The following is a 19,697-nucleotide window of genomic DNA, read 5'->3' on the forward strand; positions in this document are numbered from 1 at the left end:
CTGTTTCTCTCACGCTAACCACAGGCGGCCTGTTCTTGGGGTCACCGTGCGACTGCGGAACTTCTTATCAGAACTGGAGCGTGCAAAACGCGAACAACGATGGCCGATTGCAATCCTCAGCAAGGAGACACGCACAAAAGCCAGTCAACTATTCCGAATCAGGCACAACACCGCAGCCGCTATTTTGGGACAATCCGATTCGAGTGCGGCATTGCTACTAGCGGCTGAGAATGTTGCCAGCATTTCCGACAGCATGGTCCGATGGCGATGCTGAGTTGCAACTACGGCTGCAACAGCAGCAGCAGCAGCAAGGACAGTGACTGATAAACTCGGTAACCAGTGGGCATGCCAAGCGGCAAGGGAGGCAGGGAACCATAACAAAGTTTCGCTTACCCTTTGCACTTGCCTGCCGCTTTCTGGCGGTACCTTGGTGTAATCTTTGCGTTCGCGAGGCTCTTTTCTAAACTGGGAAAGGGTCCTCTCTCGTTCCCGTGCTGGGGGCATGCATCGGGGCCTCCTGTCCGAGGAGCGCACAGATCGACAGCTTGCTCGCTTGTCCGAACTCCGTACGTTGGGTTTTGGGTGTGTCTGTATGTATGTGTGCCTCAGCCACCGACTGAAACCTTGCTTTTCCTTACTTGCATGCATACGCTCCCAAGCTTCTTTCCGTGTCCCTGGCTTGGTCCCCCCTCGCTGCAGCTGCATGTCCCTGCCCTGTCACGTCTGATTCACTGGTATGCCTCCTCCTCCAGACTTCATCATCATCTTCCGCCGCTTCCAGCTGCGGCCCAAGTGGTGGGTCACCGCTGTTCTCTGAAACTTTCTTTTTCTGGATCTCTGGCTCGCCCACGATGTCCAATCAGAGAAAGAGAGAGAGAGACAGAGAGATGCACCTCCCACTCCTGACCCCCCCTGCTCTCGTTTGTCGGCGGCGCTAAACGACAGACTACGGCGTGTTTCGTGTCTCGGAAGCATGCCGCAAACTCGTACCCTGCTTTGGTTCCTCGCCTGAACCTGCCTTGCCTTGCGGTAGTGCGTGCGGCCCTTGCAACCCCTACTTGGAGCTTGTTCTAAAGGTTGCTACCCACGCCTCCTGACGCGAGCTGTGTCGTTTGAAGCTTTGCAGATCCTTTGCCATCGCGTGTCATCCTCGGTCGTGCCTCCTTGAGAGGGCTATGTCGATCCCAGCATGCTCTCTCAAACTGCACCATATCTGCTTCTGTCTCTTTCGGAACTTTTCCTTCGCAGATCTTTCCGCGTGCAACGGCGTCAATGCAGCCGGACCTGCCGCTGATCAGCGCTTGCTTGCTTGGCAAGCTGGATCGAGCGAGTCGCTGGCATCGCTGGCAGTCGTCGTGCCCGGCTGATTCTGTTGAGCCTCTGCCCTCGTGCCTTGGACCAGGGTGCTTGACCCTCCCCCTTGCACCGCTGTTCGGTTTGAGGTGGACCGCTGCTACCATGCTGACCCTCGACGAGCGTGGTGCGCGGCTTGCTCGCTCAGCGCTGCTCGTCGCAAGGTGCTTAGCGCTTCCATGCCACCTTGACAGCTGACGGGTACCAACTCCGCTTTCCAACAGCGCCAATCATTATAAAGAGTGCCCCCTCCTCGTTCATCTCCCTCCCTCTTCTTTCCATCATCCTTTCAGCCACTCAACTCTCCCCTCTCCAGCCTTCTAGCCTGCCCTTCCCCCCAGTCTCCCCCTTCCCTCTTCCCTTTGCTGTGTCGTGTACTACCTACAACCTTCGGTCTTCACCGCCTACATCTGGAAACCCCACACTCTCTTTACTCATTCTGCTCTGGTCAGCACTACACAAAATGCCTTCCAAGATCGCTCTCTCCATCAGCGTTCTGACCGCCGCTCTTGGCATGGTCAGCGCTGCCCCTCACTACGAGTACAGCTCGTACAACGGCGGACACAACGTCTACTCGGACACCGAGAACAAGCTCATCGACCTTTCGGACCTCGACCTGGGCATCGACATTCTTAAGCGCACCGACTACAGTGCTTGCAAGAAGTATGTCTCGTCGTACAACGGTGGGTACAACGTCTACTCGGTCAACGAGAACAAGCTGGTCGACGCCAGCGATGCCACTATCGACATCAGCGTCCTCAGCCTGGATGGCCGCAAGAAGAAGACCTGGCACAAGGCCCCCAAGTACTGTGTCGAGTACATCAAGAGCTACAACGGCGGCCACAACGTTGTTGTCAAGAACGAGAACAAGGGTGTCGATCTCTCGGGTCTCAACCTTGGCATTGACATCCTCAAGCGCAAGGCTCCCGAGTACTCGTACCACAACGCCGGCCACAACGTCGACTCTCACACCGAGAACAAGCTGGTTGACGCTTCCGACCTCCACCTTGATGTCGACGTGCTCAGCAAGCGCAACGGTCCCTCGTACAGCTCTTACAACGGCGGCCACAATGTCTACTCTGACACTGAGAACAAGCTGGTTGACGCCTCTGACCTCGACCTGGACGTCGACGTGCTCAGCAAGCGCAACGGTCCCTCGTACAGCTCGTACAACGGCGGCCACAATGTCTACTCTGACAACGAGAACAAGCTGATCGACGCTTCGGACCTGTTCGCTGACATCGACATCCTCAAGAAGCGCAAGGCTCCCTCGTACAGCTCGTACAACGGCGGCCACAACGTCTACTCGGACAACGAGAACAAGCTGATCGACCTCTCTGGTCTGCTTGCCAACGTTGACATCCTCAGCAAGCGCAAGGCACCCGAGTACTCGTACTACAACGGCGGACACAACGTCGAGTCGACCAACGAGAACAAGCTGATCGACCTTTCGGATCTGCTTGCCAACGTTGACGTCCTCAAGAAGCGTCACTACAAGGAGGTCAAGTCGTACAACGGCGGACACAACGTCGAGTCGACCAGCGAGAACAAGCTGATCGACGTGTCGGACCTGACTGCGCTCGTCAACGTGCTGAGCAAGCGCCACGAGCCCAAGGTCAAGTCGTACAACGGCGGCCACAACGTGGTTAGCACCAACGAGAACAAGCTGATCGACCTCTCGGACCTGACTGCGCTCGTTAGCGTGCTTAGCAAGAGGAGCCTCAAGGGTTACGGATCCAAGATCCACGCCCGCGACATTTCCGAGGACCTCTACCGCCGCACCAACGACGACGAGGACTGCACGTGCACCAAGAAGACCAAGCCTACGCCTCCCAAGCAGACGGTCACCACTCCTCCCAAGGACACGGGTGACTGCAGCAGCGACACGCCCGCTCCTGCCAAGCCTTCGCCCTCGACGCCTGCTCCCTCGGACAAGCCCCCCAAGTCGCACCACCACCCCAAGCCCTCGTCGTCGACCACCGTGCCCCCTGCCACGCACACCCCGGCCACCACCACCACGGCTTCTTCCACCTCTTCGACTGCCCCTCCTAAGCACACGCCTACTCCCACCAAGCCCACCTGCTCCGACAGCGAGGTCTACGTTGACGAGGGCCACAACGTCGTGTCCAAGAACGAGAACAAGCTGCTCGACCTGAGCAACATCACGATCCAGATCGGCCTGCTCGACGGCCTGCTTGGCGGCGGCAACAAGAAGACCAAGTCGGTCCCTGCTGACTCGACCTGCACGGCCAGCGAGGGCTGCTGTGTCGCCAAGAGCGTCTACTACTACAACGGCGGCCACAACACCGAGGTTACCAACGACAACAAGGGCATCGACCTTTCGGGCCTCAACCTTGGCCTCGACATCCTCTAAATGGCCCCACCCGCTGCCTTGTGCACGCGTGGTCGTAGGCGGGGATACTGTATATAAGTGCGAGACTCAAGCGTGCCGTTCGGCTTCCGACGCGGTTTGTTCCGCCCAGCAGCGCTGGGCTCGGAGACACCGCGGTTTGAACCACCCACTCTTTTCCTCCTCGCACTTGCAACCCCGTCGACACTGGTCTCGAACATTGCTTCCTTGCGCTTAATCATCCTTCACTTTCTCCATTTTGTTTTGTCCTCTCCTGGCTAGATATGGCTCTTCTCATTCTTTCCCTCCTGTTCGGTTAGTTGGCTGCTGGAATTCTCACACACACTCATTCGTCCCTTTTCTTGGCTTTCATGTTTGTGCGCAATGTTTCTCAAGAGGCTTGCACGCGCTGGTTTTGTGTGGTCGTGTTCTGTTCGCAGTTCCCCAACGTGAGCTGTTTCTTTCTGGCTGGCTCGGAAGTTCGCATTTCTGCGAGCGCCTTCACTCTCTCGTCCTCGTTCTGCTTCTGAAATGGTTGATGCTTTGCTGGCTTGCGAGTGACGCGTGCGAGCGAGAGGAGCCGGAATAGCTGCGCACCAGCGAAGAACCCTGGCTGCACCAGTCTCCGGCTGCCCCTCGATGCCGATCAAGAGTCAACAATCGAGAACGCGCCCTACTCGCTCATCCTGCTGCTGTTCACACATAGCACTCGCACTCGCACTCGCACTCAACCCGTCACAGCCACCCACCCACCCACTAACTTTATGCGCACGCCTCGCTGCAATCGGACAGGAAGAAAAGCACCCTCGTTCGTATTCAATCGCTGACTCTTGCTACGGCGGATTCGTCGGCAAGAAATTGCCCACGATCATGTGCGGGATGTTCCACTGATCGCGCCGGATAGTAAACGAAAAGCAGCAATGGATGAACGCCGCCTTGGGGTTATTAGGATCCCTCAGTACCCCGCTGGTGCTCGTCGCGCCCGTACCTGCGGCCACCACCCCCGCAGTCGCACCAGCCGCGTCCTTGCCCTCCTCGTCCTTCGGCGTCGCCTGCCCGCTCGCCGCGCCACTCTTCCGCCCGGCCACTTCCCCACCCTTGCCCCCCGTCGCCACAATCGCCTTGTTCTTCGTCCTCAATACGCAGCTCGTCAACACGGCCTTCTGGCCCGGATCGAAACTCACCGCGCCGTACTTCTCCCAGTAGTTGACCGCGCTCTCCTCGGCCATCAGCTCGTAGATGCACAGCCTGCCTTCGCGCAAACTCTCGATGGGCACGCCGACCAGCTCGGCAAACTCCTTGTTGCCCTTGTAGATCTCCCCCGTCCGGCGCCACAGGCACGCGGGAATGCCCTGCGTGCTGAACACGCGGTCGTAGTCGAGCAGCAACCGTTCGAAGGCCTCCTCGATAAAGACGAGGTCGATGTTGGTCAGCGACTGCGCCACCGCTCGGAACGCAGGGCGGAAGACCGACAGCGGCTTGAGGATGCGTCGCTTGCTTGCCGCCGAGACGTTGCGCTCCATCCACCGGTTCAGCCGCGCATAGCCGTTGACGTGGTTGTAGGGGCGGAGCAGACCCGCTTCGTATTTGGCCTGGATGACACGTGCGAGCCGCTCGTCTCGTGTTCCGTCCTTCTGGTCGGCAGCGGTGAGGAAGAACCGCTCCGTCTTGCTAGATCCGCCCTGCAACGAGGGCAGGTACGATCCGGACGCGGCACCGGACGAAGATGCAGTTGCACCGGCACCAGACCCTACACCGCTACCGCTACCGCCACCACCGCCACCGCCACCGCCAGTGAGTGTAGCGGAAAACGACGACCGCCGCGACCTCTTCCCCGTCCCATTCTCCACACCGCTGTTACCGTTACCGCTGTTGCCACCATTCCCCAACCCAGTCGCAAAACTGTTGGCTCCGCCAGCAGCGGTCGCCGGACCCGAACTGTAGATCGAACCGGCACCTGTCGCCAAAAAAGCGGGCACGCTCGCTCGACTCCCCTCTCCTGCCGCATTGTTGTTTTGGATCGGAGTCAAAGCGGTCAACCCTTCGAGCGCTCCGGCACCACCACCGCTATTCATGGAAGTCAAGCCGGAGATGGTATTCCGCCGACTCTGCGATGGCGTGAATCCAGAGCCTGAGCCGGTGCCCGCCAGTGCAGAGGTGCCGGTCATACCAGGCGTGGCACCGGCTCCAAACCCTGGCCCGTCCAGGCTCTCGAGGAACTCGCTCAGCAGCGTGAATTCGTTACCGCCCGCCGAGTCACCACCGAATCCGCTGCCCCCACCTTCGTATCCTCCGGGCCCACCGCCGAGCCCCAGCCAACCTGCGCCACCGAGCCCAGCCATCTCGCCGCCACCAGTGCCTCCCTGCTGTTGATTCAGACCCAGCGCGCCGCTATTGGTGGCATTGGTTGCAATGCCGGCATTGTTAGGGTCATTGACGTTGCCGTTGAAGAGAGCCGCGAGAGAAAGCATACCTGCAGCCGTCATGGCGCCACCAGCACCTCCGTTGCTGGAGGAAGAAGCGGATGGCTGCATGCTCGTGCCGCCTGCTTGAGGTTTGAACATGCTGGCGGTGTTGAACTCGGCGGCATTGGCGTTGCCGGCATTGGCCTGGTTGAGCGACGACATGGGCGAGACTGACGAATATGGACCGGAAGAGGAGCTGCCGAACACGGTGGTGTTGTTTGCATTGGCCGCCGTGCCCGCAAGTCCTAATGTCGGGAAGAAATTCTCAGTCGTTGTTATTGAAGAAGTGTCCGCTGTTTCTGCTGAAATCGAAGTCGGCTGCTGAGCAGCGACTGCCGCGGACGAAGAAGAAGGCGCATCGGTCGGCGATGCACTAGTAGTCGCCTTCACCTTGAGTGCCGATGTCGCCGCCTGGGCCTTGGTCGGCTTGGATGGCGTGCCCGCCGAAGCGCTGCTGCTCGCCTCCTCCTTCTGACCGTCGTGACTCGCCTTGGCAGGCGTAGCCTCATCGTGACACAAATGCCCAATATCGCGCTTGATGCACCTCTGGCAAGGCCTTCCTTCATCGCACGTCATGTGCGAACGTCGACAGTATATGCATGCCAGGTTGACCTTTCTGCGTTTGGATGGTTTCTTTTTCGCCGAGCCTGTAGCAGCGCCGGGAGAGCTGTCCGCATCGTCTGCGGTGCTGGGTTCGCGCTTAATTGCAATTGAAGCGCCATTGGATGCAGATGCGGATGCAGCAGCGGTAGTAGAGGAAGACGAGGATGGAGTATTGGTGGCAGTGGCGGTTGCGGCTGGCTTGGTGTTGGTGCTAGATGGCGAGGATGACGAGTAGAGGCTGCGTGGGTCGAACGGCTGTTGCGCTGCGCCGGTGCCTGCGGGTGGAGGCGTCATGGTGGTGGCATCCAATCGACTATCAGAGATGTGTTGGATGCCGATGATGCCGATGATGGTAGCTGAGGAAGGAAAGACGACGACGATGGAGTGGGTGATGACGATCGAGAGACGAGCCAATTCTCATTCCGCGGCAGCCGAATACGCCAAAAAAGGAAAGCCTGAAAACCCCCACATTTTCACTGTTAAACGCAAGATAGTGGATTTGCAACCATTCACATTTCACTTGCTTTACAGTACCTCGCAGCGTGTCTCGATCAACGCAACGCGACATCACAATCAGATTATGCCCTTTACTGGCAGTAACGTGACAAGGTGTGGTCACAGCAGCAGCATCTCATTGAGATGGCGTCGGTGAATCTTCGACCACCCTCCTTTCCACGGCAGCTAGCAAGAACATGGCGAATGACTCAAACTTGACCGCGTCCATGCCATATGTCCAGCTCACCTTGACAACAAGACCTCCTGTTTCCCCAGATTCTTCGCTGCGATTTGTCTGGCTTTCACGGAACGAGATTCGTGCCATCAGAAGAGGCCCTGCAATCGATGCTCGAGGGTTGGATGCAGGTGTTGTATCGGTGGTCTGTAGCTTGGCGCGTCGAGCTTTGCGTGTCCAGCTCTCTCGTGTCACTATCACGTCGATCGTGCCCGTGTCGGCAGTCAGCGCCGTGTGCGTGCTTCTTGCGTGTCCACCTTGGAGCTGTTGATATGCTGAGGGATAGATGGAGCAGCCTTCCAACTCGTTGAGAATGCGAGTCGTCACTGCTAGCAGCTCCTTCCTCGTCCAGTCGGATCCCAGCTTCAGCACGTTCCCGCACCTCTCCGCCGAAACCGGTTTGGTCTTCTCGAGCGTGCCCGGCAGGCCGTCCCGACTCAGCGTCTGTCGTGACCCAAACAAGGAAAGCATGTGATTAGTCTCCTTGTTCATCCCGTGGGTTCGATGGTGTTGCACTTACATCAGGAATACGCAACGCTGTCGCAGCAGCAGCGGTCCACATAATCACCCATCGCTTGGTCCTTCCTCCACCCGTGCTCAGCTCGTGTACAACCCACCCTGCCACTTTACCCTCTTTGCCCAGCTGCTTGAGCTCTCCGGACAGCGTGACGACGCTCGATAGCTTGCCGAGCATGCAAGTCCACCATAAGACTTTCTTCCGTGCAGCAAGACTTTCTTGGATCATGCGCTGGACGAAACATACCTCGCCGCCAGAGACGATCATTTCGGAGGGTGTGCCGTGACAGACCTGTCAGAATTGGGGTCCGGAATATTGTCAGCTGCAGGTACTGGGTGAGGGGGTAGCGAAGGGGGACACGTACCGCATTCGCAGGCTGCTTCTTGAACCGAGCCAGCTCGTCCATCTCTTGCCTACTCGAGTAGAATGGCGGATTGCACATTGTAAAGTCGAGCCCTCCCGTCTCTTGCCCAGACACGAACGCTTCATCCTCACCCACACGAAGCAGCGCAATCCTGCCTTTCACCTCATCTGCGGCGCAATCCACTACATGCTGCCTCGCATACTCCAAACTCCCCTCGTCAATGTCTGTACCCACAAACCGCCAAGCCGCAAAACAAGCAGCACCCAGCACCGGATAGATCGCAGACGCCCCCGTTCCGATATCCAGCCCTCTCACCGTAGCGTCGAGCGGGCAGCGCTGGAAATGGTGCAGCAGATGCCAAGTGGGTAGAGTCCACGAGAGCAGCTCGTGGATGAGCGAGATGTACGCTAGCCGGTTGGGGATCATCGGGCACAGGTTGCTGGGTGACAACGTAGCACGTATACCAAAATCGTCCAGCAGCAGAGTCTGTGCTAGACACCGAACCGCGTCGGCATCGTGAAAGTCGATCTTGGCTTCGTACCCGCCTTCGTCCTTGACGAAAACGCCAAACGTCGAGGAATACTTGATCGCCAGTTGACGGAAGTTGGGTGTCTTGGAACGGTAGATCCTCGGATCGATTCGAGGGCGCAGCATCTTTCGTAGCTTACCAACCTCGTTTGCAGACCATTCCGCCTGAGCCTGTGCTTGAATCAGCTCGTTCGACCTTTCACATGCCTGTTCGTCATCAAAGGAGGGGGTATATGATAGTATTACAAAGAGGGGTGGCACGTCAGAGAGAACGGTTCATTACATGACGAGAGCATGGGGGGATGGTGGGTATCAACGCACGCTAGACTTTCCCCTCAACTGACTCCACACCCTTTTGGCGATGCGCTGGAATGCTTGGTCCATATCGAGAGATTCTCCGTCGTCCTCACGTGCGTACATCTGCTCCAGATCCTCTCTGCGCGTGATGGTGGGTCGTAACGCTTTGAGGTCTGCTTTCGAGATGCCCGGTGCTCGACGTTGCCGTGTTTCCAGCTCTGGCGCGTACTCGAGCAGCTGCACTCGCACTGTACCGTAGGGCTTGCGCAGGCCTTCGATTGCTCCTTCTACGTCGTTCTCGCTCGGATCTTCGAAGGACGAAGAGAGACCGGAGGGCCGTGTTTCGTCGACCAGACGATCGCTTTGAAGGTCGTGGTACTGAACGACAAGTTCAAGGTGTTGTGATGGCTCGTCATCCGGGTTCTCTCGTTTGCGCTTTGCAGCAGCTTTCAGAGCCAAGGCTGTGGGATTTGTCGACTCTTCGTCGCTATCGTCTGCTTGCTGCTCGGCTTGAGCAGTGGTGGAAGGGATACGCCAGGTGACTTTGACCAGATCGAACGCTTCGGTGCCAAGCGCTTCGAGGGCCGCCTCTGCCTCTTTGTTATGACCTGGCAGTTCGAGGTCTTGCAGTGCGATGGCTTGCTGCCGCCTCGACACGTATGCTTGCAAGTGGCAATGTAGGTCGGACAAGAAGGCGTGCAACCCGGGCAGGTCGTTGAACTGGGTGAGCATGGTAAGTCCACCAGCCTCATTGTCTCTGCCTTTGCTCCCTGCGCCACCGGACACTTGCCCGCCCATCACACTGGGCAAATACTTCTCGACGAGCTGGGATAGAGGCACAAAGTGCGGCACAGTATGCCTGATAAGCCTCAAGCCATCCGCCAACGAATTTGCCTCTACATCGCCCACGGTGGTGCCGGCGAGTTGTGGCATGGAATCCAACAGCTGGCTCGGGCGCGCAAAGACGAGGTAATAAGGCTCGTAGAAGCGTCCTCCGAAGAAGGTGTCGAGGCGGATCCCGAGCGCAAGGTCACCGTCCTTGTCGGCAGAAGCGGTGTCTCGAGCCAGACGAGCACGACGGCCGACATCGAGATCGAGCTCGAAGCAGGTCCATGCAGCCGAACGGTAGAGGATCGACTTCTCTTCGAGCGAGCGAAGTTGACGGCCGAGTTCTTCGTTCTGGGTTGAGAGAGGTATAGTTGCGTCCTGGGTGGAGTTTGGCAGGGCGCGGAGGGAGGAGAGCTGCGAAGTGAGGAGCGCTTTGTCAGCTCGAAGCTGGACGAGTTTGGAGCGGAGCTCGTCGGTGGAAGCCGATGCGAGGTTGCTCGTCGAGCTCATGGTGGTATGAGCCCCGAGGCCAGAGATTGACTGAGGACGGTCGTAATTTGTGGAGGAAGACGATGATGGTGGTCAGATGGAAAGGTGATGCCGAGCTGGTCCGTGATTTTGCCGTGTTGGACATTCGAGTCCACGCGACGCGACTCAGAATTCAGTTCGAGACTGCTGAGCCGAAGGGGAAAGCCAAAAAATAAGCTGAGAAGAAAGCGTGACCGCAAAAAAGGGCTTGCATTGATTGGGACCTTCGACATCACAAACATATCAATCAACTCGTCTCGTCTCGACGTTGCGGGTAAGCCGAAGCGAACAGTGATGCGAACAGTGATCTCTCGAGCGTCACCTGCCGTCGTGCTGATGAAGAGCAGTCTGGACTGCCTTGCCGTTTATAGAAAAAGAGTTTATGGCACCCTTTCACATCCTTGACCCTTATAAAATATTCTGTTTGATAACCTCGCCTTTGTGCAATACTGTCGAATCGATCGGGTCGATGTTCTGTCAGCTCTGAGATCGACACCGAATCGATGAAGCGAATTCGGAGGCAAGAGGCCATGCTTAGAGGAGTGGACAGAGGGTTCGGACATCGAGAGCAAGCTTGCGGAGCTGTAAATCGCTCGTCTCCGAGGCGCATCTGCGGGAAATTGTGCTTTCCGTCTTGTCTCGTCTTGACGAGGCCCATTCTCAACCACGATCGGCGGTCAGAGTTAGTTCAAGGCCTACTTTACCTGTCGCATTGTTAGTGACCACTTGGTGTCCACAGAGAATATTCGACTGAAGAACAAACAAGTTTGAGCCCTTGTTTCGGTGCTAGGATCGGGAACGGGAAACGGCATGCCACACCACATCATTGTGCACATTCACGCGAGAACCCGTTCGACATTGCGTTGCGATGGAACGATGTGAGAGAGGAGAGAGCCCGGTGCTCAAAGGGCGACCGACTGGCTGTTCCTGAACCGTTCCTTTCCGTGGTCGAGCGACAGCGGGATTTCATTTGGCAGACAGTTTGTGAGCATGGCGGACACTGAAACACTGTAACAGTGGAGACTGGTTTCGCTACAAACGCCGGTTTGTCTCTCTCTCTTTCTTGACGAGCGTCAAGGGCGCGAGCAAGACGAAGCGCGGAATGGAGGCCGGAGGTTCGAGGCTGAGGGGATGAGCAGCTGCGAGATGCATAGCTGGTGTAGAGCGCACTGCAGTCCGACGCGTCCACCGCGCGTCTCTCTCCGAGACCAACACTTTCCTCGCTTGTTGTTTTTGTTTGGTTTTCAGAATGAGAAAGAATTTTGAGAAGGAAATTCGAGACTCCAGACGGGCCGGTAAAGCTGTGCGTGCCAGATGACTTTGGTGTGTGCATCTCGACTCACGTCGCAATCCGCGCGGTCTGCAGGCAACTGCATCGCCTTGCAGCATCGAGGACGAGAGCAGCGAGGGCAAAAATGCTTTCTCTGCTGGCGGTGCAGATCGCCGAAGCCGACGCACATCGAAACAGCAGCTGCAACTGCCCATTTCCCCCCCTTATGTCATGCTGCTCTCTCGACTCACAAGCATTGAAAGCTCCCCTTCTGCACGCTGCAGGCTCACCGGGTGTGGCCTTGCTTGGAAGACACGTCGGCCGCTGCAAGCTGTATGCCATAAGCAAAGGGCACTCGCCGCTATCCCAAGACGACCGAGGCGGTCGGATTCACGACGGCTGCTATCATTTGCATCGGGGAAGTTATGCTTTAGAAAGGCTTCAGAAAGGCTTGTAGACCTGCAAGCCATCGCATTATGAATTGAAATCCACAAGCTGAGACCGGGTAAAGCTCCTGCCGTGTACCACTCATTCTCCCTCGCCAACCAAACGAGCATATCACTTTGCTTGTACACGCCTAGCCTTGCTTGCTCCTGCTGCTACTGCAGGTGATCACCTGGTCACTCCGACTCCGGCCTCTCGAGCCTAACCGGGAATGGAAACACAAGTCATCGTGCAGCCGAGTTGCTCGCGCTCCCGCCAAACACAAGCCATGGTCCGCACCACAGGGGCTCAATCAGCCAGCCATGTCAAACGCCTCTTGTTTTTTGTTGCAAGCAGCTGACTTGAGCTCGGTAAAGAACGGTTGCAGGATGCAGAGTTGCGGAATTGTGAGCGCTCTGTGCAGTCCCCGCTCGAGCAGCTCTCGCTCAAAGCGTTCAGGCAGGCACGATGCATCCTGCACCGGGCCATCAGAACATGTGTGCATCGTACTTGATGATGAACTGCAGAGCCCAGACTTATGACTGTCCTGCCTGGAGAAGGGGCATGCGGAGCGAGCTTTGTGCTTTGTGACTGGTGCAGCGCCGTTGCTTCTGCAATGAAGTCGAGGAAAGGTGAGATCCAATGACGGAGATGAACAAAGGGCCGCGGGATGTAGGCTGTCGGCCGCAGCGAGGGGGAGCAAAGGCAGCGTCAAGGCAGAGCTGTGGAAATGAGCCTGTTGTGTTCCTGTACGCAAATGTCGTCTGATGCACCGTTGGGCGATCGTTGTCAAACTCCGCCGACTGATTGACTGACTGACTGACTGCCTGCTGGCTGTGTGTTGTTCTTCGCTTTTGCGTGTTTTGATCTGTCACTTTGCTTTGCCTCTTCCTCCAAACGGCTGTCGGTGTTGACCAAGTCTGCGCTCCGTCTCGTCGGCCGCTCCGATCCTTTTCTCTTTCTGCGAAAACATTGTTCTTGCTCTGTTGTGCCTGTTCCTGCCGGCTATGCCGTTAAGGAGTGACTATGGATCCCTCTCTCTTTACAGGTGTTGCTCCTCGTGCTGCCGGGGTGCCCTTTCTTTCGTACTTCGCCGCTGTCTGCTGTGATCGCAAATTTCTCCGCCTCGCCATTCCCCCTCAGCCTCTCTGTCTCTGTCTCTGTCTCTGTCTCTGTCTCTGACTCTCTCTGCTGTGCCTCTTTCCTGCCTTGGCTTTCGATTCAGTCGTTGCTTGTGTGTCAGACTGCCATCCGCTCCTCATCCTCTGTTTGCATCCTCTCCCTCTCTCTCTTCATCCTCCCTCCTCATCGCCCACTACAGCTGCTCACCTCTCCCTCTTGACGAATCCGCCGCCATCGTTTCGTTCCCCCCACACCTTCTATCTTCTTGACCACTATCCACTCCACTCCTCTCCACTCCCCTCTGAACCCCTTTTCCCTGACGTGTTCCCCCCTTCCACCTTCGACGTGCGCTCGACGATCTTTCTTTCTATCGACAACGACTGTCAATAACCAATTATCACGTTTCCCGACAAACCTGCTGCTCTGCAACATCGACGAGCTCTAGCGCCGCTACAGCCCCGGCTCGCATTACATTCTTTCAATCTGCTTGACCTCGACCTCGAGGCTTTCGTCATCAGGAGCCGCCATTGCTCTTGAAAGTTGCATCCGCCATCAAGTAGCATCTCGGCTCAACACAGGCTTTGGGCAGAGCCTTCTCGAAACATGTCTTCTTCGCAGCGACCCGTCATTCAGCCCATCCCACCCTTCAAGGGTGGACCGCTTCAGGCAACAGACGTGCAGAACCGCAGACCAACAGCAGCCGAAGCGTATGTCGCCCTCGCCAACCGTAAAGCTGGCGCAAACGTCGTGTCCACCAGAGCCACAGGTTCAGAAAACTATCGACCATCCCAGCACCAGGCCACCAGCCATCACGCCTCACAACGACAGCAACCCGTACCAGCTGTAGACCGCAGACCACCACAGCCGCAGCAGGCTCCTTCGGAGCGTTCCAAGCCAGCATCTCGTCTCGAGAGGGAAAAGAAGCGCCATCACAACGATCCCAAAAACATCGGCCACTGGAGGCTCGACAAGCTCATCGGCCAGGGTGCTTCCGGTCGTGTCCGTCTTGCCGTGCACGATCAAACCGGCCAGAAAGCTGCTGTCAAGATCATCCCCAGAACCCTTATCAACGCGAGTCGCATGAGCTTGCGTGATGCTGATGTCAAAGCCAACAAGATGATCCTCGGCATCGAAAGGGAGATCGTCATCATGAAGCTCATCGAACACCCGAACCTGCTCGGACTTTGGGATGTGTACGAGACGTCGAAGGATCTGTAAGTAAAATCGGCCACACTCCAGCGCAGCTGTGATCACAGTTCAGTCACTGACCGCCCGAGCCTGTCTCTTGCTCTTCCTCATCTGAACAGCTTCCTCATCATGGAGTACGTCGCCGGCGGTGAGCTCTTCGATCACCTCGTCGCCCAAGGAAAGCTCACGCCTCGAGATGCTCGTGGCTACTTCCGTCAGATCATCTTCGGCATGGACTACTGCCACCGCTTCAACATCTGCCACCGTGATCTCAAACCCGAAAACTTGCTCCTCGACGAGACTAAAAAGATTGTCAAGGTCGCCGACTTTGGCATGGCCGCCCTCCAACCCACTGAAAAGATGCTCGAGACCAGTTGCGGCTCTCCCCACTATGCCAGTCCCGAGATTGTCAGCGGGAAACGATACAAGGGCACTGCCAGCGACATTTGGAGTTGCGGTATCATCCTCTTCGCCCTCCTCTGCGGCCGCCTGCCCTTTGATGATCCCAACATCCAGCAGCTGCTCGGCAAGGTGCGCGCAGGCAAGTTCATGATGCCCGAGTGGCTCGAGCCTGCCTCCAAGGACCTCATCTGGAGGATGCTCGAGGTGGACCCCGAGAGGCGCATCAAGATGGCCGACATCATGCGCCACCCTTGGTTCACCAACAACGGAAAGGAGTCGTCGCTCAACCCCGTCTCTACATCGCTTGAAACCTTGCAGATGGAGCACCTCACACTCGAGACCATCGACATTGATATTCTCGGCAACCTCAAGACGCTCTGGTTTGAGCTCACCGAGGAAGACATCATCAAGGAGCTTCTCGCTCCCGGTCCGAGCTGGCAAAAGACGTTCTACACGCTGCTAGTTGCACATCGTGAGAACCACTCGGCAGACGACGAAGACGACATGGACGACGAGTTTATGAATGAGCAGATCGTCACTGCCAGTGCTGTCCCTGCACATGCGCTCTTGTCGGCCACTAGCACGGCCAAGGCGCTCGAAAAGGCTCGGCCTCGTCGAACCAGTGATGTTCCTGGTGGAACCTCAGCGCCGTCATCGCCACGACTCGAAAGCGTTGAGATGGATCGCAGACACAGCACTCCAGAGAAAGGCTCGGCATATCACACCACGCCGGCTCGTCACACCGAAGTCACCCCCAGCAAAGTCTCGCCTCAAGTGCGTCCTGCCAACCCTTCACCACGCTTGCAACCGTCGCCGTTTGACTCTCCTGCCGCCCGTAGCGCTTCTCCCTCGAAGCTGAGGGCGCCGATTCCAGCTCAGACGTCTGCAACCAGCTCGAGTCCTCGCGGCGGAGACAAAACCGGAACCTATGTGCTGCCTCAGATCTCGCTCCAGACTGCTTCGCCGCAGCGCAACGAGCGACCCCCGGTCGACTTGCAGCGCCGCAACACTTCGCCCACCAAGGGCACCACCACTGCTGCCGCGGCGCCGCCTTCGGCTCGCGTTGCGCTTGCCAACCTGTACGACGCACCGATGTCGGCACACGCAGCTACGGCTTCGTCTTCGTCGACCTCGTCTACGTCGTCATCTGCTTCGGTTGTTGCTGCGCGAACACGCGCCAACCGTGGTTCAGGGTCCGAGATGATGCCGCCCCTTGCGCTTCCCGGACGCGCCTCGTCTCGTCCCGTGTCGCCGACCAAGACGACTTTTGGCGCAACGGCTACTCAACCACCGCAGCCAGCTCAGCCTGCATTGCAGAGGCCATCGACTGCCCGGGCACACACAACCCACGCTGCACCTTCGATCCAGGTACCACAGGTGGGCGATGCTACCATGCAAAAGTTCTTCCAGGAGATTGCAGACGAGCTCGCATCCATCCGTGCCACTGGTGAGAGGCCCGATGCGCTTCAATCTAAGATCGAGCAGCTCAAGAACTCGATGGCCTTGCAACAGCAGCAGCAGCCCATGTCGGCGGTAGCGTCGTCCTCTGCGCCCGTTCGCGGTAAAAACTCGGAGATGAACCAGTTTGAAGATGCCGAGGACGACGTGAGCGAGGGCGAGAGCATGCGATCCGTATCGCAAGCTTCTTCGCACCAACAGACGTACACTCCATCGACGCCCATGACCCCCCTGAGCCCTGCGGAGCTCATTGCACCTCTTTCGTTGACGGACAAGTCGGGGGCAAGCACCAGGTCGAGCGTTGCCAGCTCCAACGCCAGCGCGAGGAACTCGATCCGAAGCGCCCGATCCGCCAACGAGGCAAGCAGCTCCGGCGCCACGTCGCGACCCACGAGCGTGTTTAGCAACATCAGCACGGGCAGCACGGGTCTGGGTAGGAAGCGATCATTGCTGGGGTTGCGGCGCGGTGACAAGAACCAAGCGCATCAGACGGCGGCGGATGCCAACACGATCCGATCGATCGCGTACGACCAGACGCACGCCCCACCTGCGCTTGCCAGCATCTTTGCTGGTGCGCCTGCTGCCGCTGGGCGATCTGCACACGGCGGAGCGACGGCCGCGTCGACCCGCGTGCAGAAGCTCAATCCTGGACTGGGACTAGGTCTCGGAGGCGAGGCTAGTGCGGACATGTATTCGCCGCCGACTACGCCCGTGTCCCCGCACGTCGCGACACTGACTCCCGTTGCGCAAAGCAGCAACGCACCTGGCAAGAAGGACAGCTGGTTCGCCGGGTTGTTCAACTGGAAGCCCGCTACGTTTACGCTCATGTCAACGGAAAACTTCTCCGAGACGCTGAGCGAGTGCGTGCGTCGGTTGCAGAGCTACGGCGTGCGCGTGGCCATGGACGAGTCTTCGGACGTGCATCACACGACACTCAAGTGCACCATCAATGAGTACCGCGAGTCGAACGGCATCACGACGGCAGCCAAGCCGTTGCGATTCCGTGTGGAACTCAACATCCTGCCTGTGGGATCGGCGGCCAACTCGCCGCAAGTTGGCGGTGGATTGGGCTTGTCCTTGCACGGTGCTCCGATGGGCGGCGGTGGAAGCGTGATGAGCCACGGCCTGCCTTCGCCTGCTCTGAGCACGTATTCACGAGGCAGCAGCGCCGGTGGCGTAACGTTTGCCACTTCAGTACTGGTGGTGCAGGAGAAGGGCGCGCTGAGCACGTTCAAGCTGATCCATGGTCGTTTGCGACGCGAATGGACGCTCGACCTTGCTTCTGCCGTCATCTAAGCCAACAACAGCTATCTCCCTCTTTCACTCTGTTTCCCGCTCTTTAGACGATCCTGCTGCTTACCAGCATCTCGCTCTTACCTTAGCAAGTCTCTTGTCTTGCCATCTTTTCATTCTATCTATCTCTCTAACACTCTCTTCTCTACTCGCATGCACTCTCGCGCACACAATCATTTCTGTCTCGGCTTACACTATTTGATCGTTCGGACAACCAATTCAACTCACACTCTTTTTCGGTTAATATACATGCCTTTCTGATGTAGTTGCGAGTGTGATGCAGGGTCTGTCGTCGACAATGGCGGAAACGGGCAAGGCGAGACGAAACGCGAGAGACCAGAGAGGTGGGCAGGGATGATCCGGGAGGCTGATGACCACTTCCGAAGCGTTGTGCCCGCGAATCAGAGCAGTACAAGAGACGGCGAAACACGGCTGGACGATCCATCACGTGTCTGCGCAGCTCGGAGCATTGATCTCCACGAGGACGCCCGGCATGGAAGTCGGATTTCACCGACCGAGCTGACTGATGTCTCATTTTCAGCGTGGAAAGGGCGTTTAGTCGAACGAGAAAGAAGGCCCTCAAGGAGAAGCAGCGGCGGCGGCGGCACAGGACGACGCATCAGGCCGAATCCGAAATTCGACGAGCCCGCGCTCTCTCTCTCTCCCTTCTATTTTTCTCTTCCGAAAGCTTCCTTTCCTGCGCGAAAGTTAAATTTTCTCGACTGTAGACCTCCACTTTGTTGGCCGGAGAGCGCAGTGCTGTTGCTGACTCTTCCAAGCGTGATTCTGACACACCTCAAAACGCATCTGACTCCGAGCATCCTTCCTTCTCGAGTTCACCCATCATTCCCTTTCAGACCAAGCCAGTCAGTCGACAGACGCAAACAAGCTTTCCCTACGTCGACCACGGTATCGCATCACTGGCCCATTCGTGCCGTCTGCGCAGTCCTCTCCTCAAGACCACAACCCAACAAAATTATCAGAGACAACAGTCCCTTCGACGACAACACTGTAAAAGAATGTCTTACGGCACGCACCGAGATGTAGGCGACGTAGAGCGTCGAGAAGCGTGAGTCAATGCCACCACCGCCCTGCATTCGTTGCATTAGCTCCTCTTACTGACTCTGCATTTCATGCTGCTCTCCCATTCATCTAGTCAATACAAAGCCTCGGTCAACGGAGCAGTGAAAGGCTTCGGCGCGGGCCTGGCAGTCTCCGCGCCCTCCGCCTACTTCCTGAACCGCTCCTGGCCGGCGTTCCGCGCACTCACACCCGCGATCAAGCTCTTCTTCATCTCGTCGATCGCGATCGGCTCCGGTGTCATCGCGGCGGACAAAGCGGGGATCGCGTTTGACCAGGCGCACTACACGGACGCGGGTGCCGCGGTCCAACGTCGATACCAGTCGCTCGAACAGCGTGAGTGGGAGTCCCTCTCCTTCGGAGACAAAGCGCTGACGTGGGCCAAGGAGAACAAGTTCAGCGTCGTCGCCGCCACGTGGGCCACGAGCATGGGCGGCATCTTTGCGTACATCCACTCCCAGCCCATGACGTTTGCACAGAAGCTCGTGCAGACGCGTGTATGGGCCCAGGGCATCACGCTCGCCAGTTTGGTCGGCATGGCGGCGATCACCCAGATCCCAAGTGCGGGCGATAAGATCATCAGACAGCATAAGGAGGCCGCGGATCACAGTTGGCGAGAGTTCGTGCCCCAGGAGCCGGCCAAGGAGACCGTCTCTTCGCAGTGAAGCAACTTGGGCTGTGTTGCTAGATGATGTAGGCTGCGGAGAAAAAAAGCATTTGGATCCCGCCCTCAGCGAAATCGTCTTGGCTTTGCCGTGTGTTCGCCTGCAGTGTGGGAACGTAGCTGGTCCTTCGCGACGCTATCAAAGCGAAGAACTGAGAGATGCAACTTTTGACTAAGCGAGGTGGAGTTGACGCAGGATCGAGCGGAGCGCTGCAGTAGACCCTTGGAAAGATT

General features: G+C 57.6%; 6 protein-coding genes across 6 annotated transcripts; 3 read left to right on the forward strand and 3 right to left on the reverse strand.

Moving 5' to 3' along the window:
• Positions 1-1,816: 1,816 nt before the first annotated feature.
• EX895_001361 (uncharacterized protein) lies at positions 1,817-3,727 on the forward strand (the record flags this gene model as incomplete). The annotated part of the gene is made up of 1 exon (XM_029881960.1): positions 1,817-3,727. The coding sequence occupies one exon, from the start codon at positions 1,817-1,819 to the stop codon at positions 3,725-3,727; it is 1,911 nt and encodes a 636-aa protein (XP_029741561.1).
• Positions 3,728-4,536: 809 nt separating this feature from the next.
• On the reverse strand, positions 4,537-7,065 carry EX895_001362 (uncharacterized protein; the record flags this gene model as incomplete). The annotated part of the gene is made up of 1 exon (XM_029881961.1): positions 4,537-7,065. One exon carries the CDS (start codon positions 7,063-7,065, stop codon positions 4,537-4,539), a length of 2,529 nt encoding a protein of 842 aa, XP_029741562.1.
• A 337-nt stretch (positions 7,066-7,402) lies between these two features.
• EX895_001363 (uncharacterized protein) lies at positions 7,403-9,036 on the reverse strand (the record flags this gene model as incomplete). Its single annotated transcript, XM_029881962.1, has 3 exons — positions 7,403-7,945; positions 8,022-8,309; positions 8,383-9,036. The coding sequence occupies 3 exons, from the start codon at positions 9,034-9,036 to the stop codon at positions 7,403-7,405; spliced, it is 1,485 nt and encodes a 494-aa protein (XP_029741563.1).
• A 186-nt stretch (positions 9,037-9,222) lies between these two features.
• On the reverse strand, positions 9,223-10,545 carry EX895_001364 (uncharacterized protein; the record flags this gene model as incomplete). Its single annotated transcript, XM_029881963.1, has 1 exon — positions 9,223-10,545. The coding sequence occupies one exon, from the start codon at positions 10,543-10,545 to the stop codon at positions 9,223-9,225; it is 1,323 nt and encodes a 440-aa protein (XP_029741564.1).
• Positions 10,546-13,981: 3,436 nt separating this feature from the next.
• On the forward strand, positions 13,982-17,722 carry EX895_001365 (uncharacterized protein; the record flags this gene model as incomplete). The annotated part of the gene is made up of 2 exons (XM_029881964.1): positions 13,982-14,592; positions 14,686-17,722. The coding sequence occupies 2 exons, from the start codon at positions 13,982-13,984 to the stop codon at positions 17,720-17,722; spliced, it is 3,648 nt and encodes a 1,215-aa protein (XP_029741565.1).
• Positions 17,723-18,738: 1,016 nt separating this feature from the next.
• On the forward strand, positions 18,739-19,464 carry EX895_001366 (uncharacterized protein; the record flags this gene model as incomplete). The annotated part of the gene is made up of 2 exons (XM_029881965.1): positions 18,739-18,788; positions 18,876-19,464. The coding sequence occupies 2 exons, from the start codon at positions 18,739-18,741 to the stop codon at positions 19,462-19,464; spliced, it is 639 nt and encodes a 212-aa protein (XP_029741566.1).
• Positions 19,465-19,697: the final 233 nt, after the last annotated feature.

The sequence above is a fragment of the Sporisorium graminicola genome, chromosome SGRAM_11 (genome assembly GCF_005498985.1).
Source record: "Sporisorium graminicola strain CBS 10092 chromosome SGRAM_11, whole genome shotgun sequence".
In the NCBI taxonomy this organism is placed as follows: Eukaryota; Fungi; Basidiomycota; class Ustilaginomycetes; order Ustilaginales; family Ustilaginaceae; genus Sporisorium; species Sporisorium graminicola.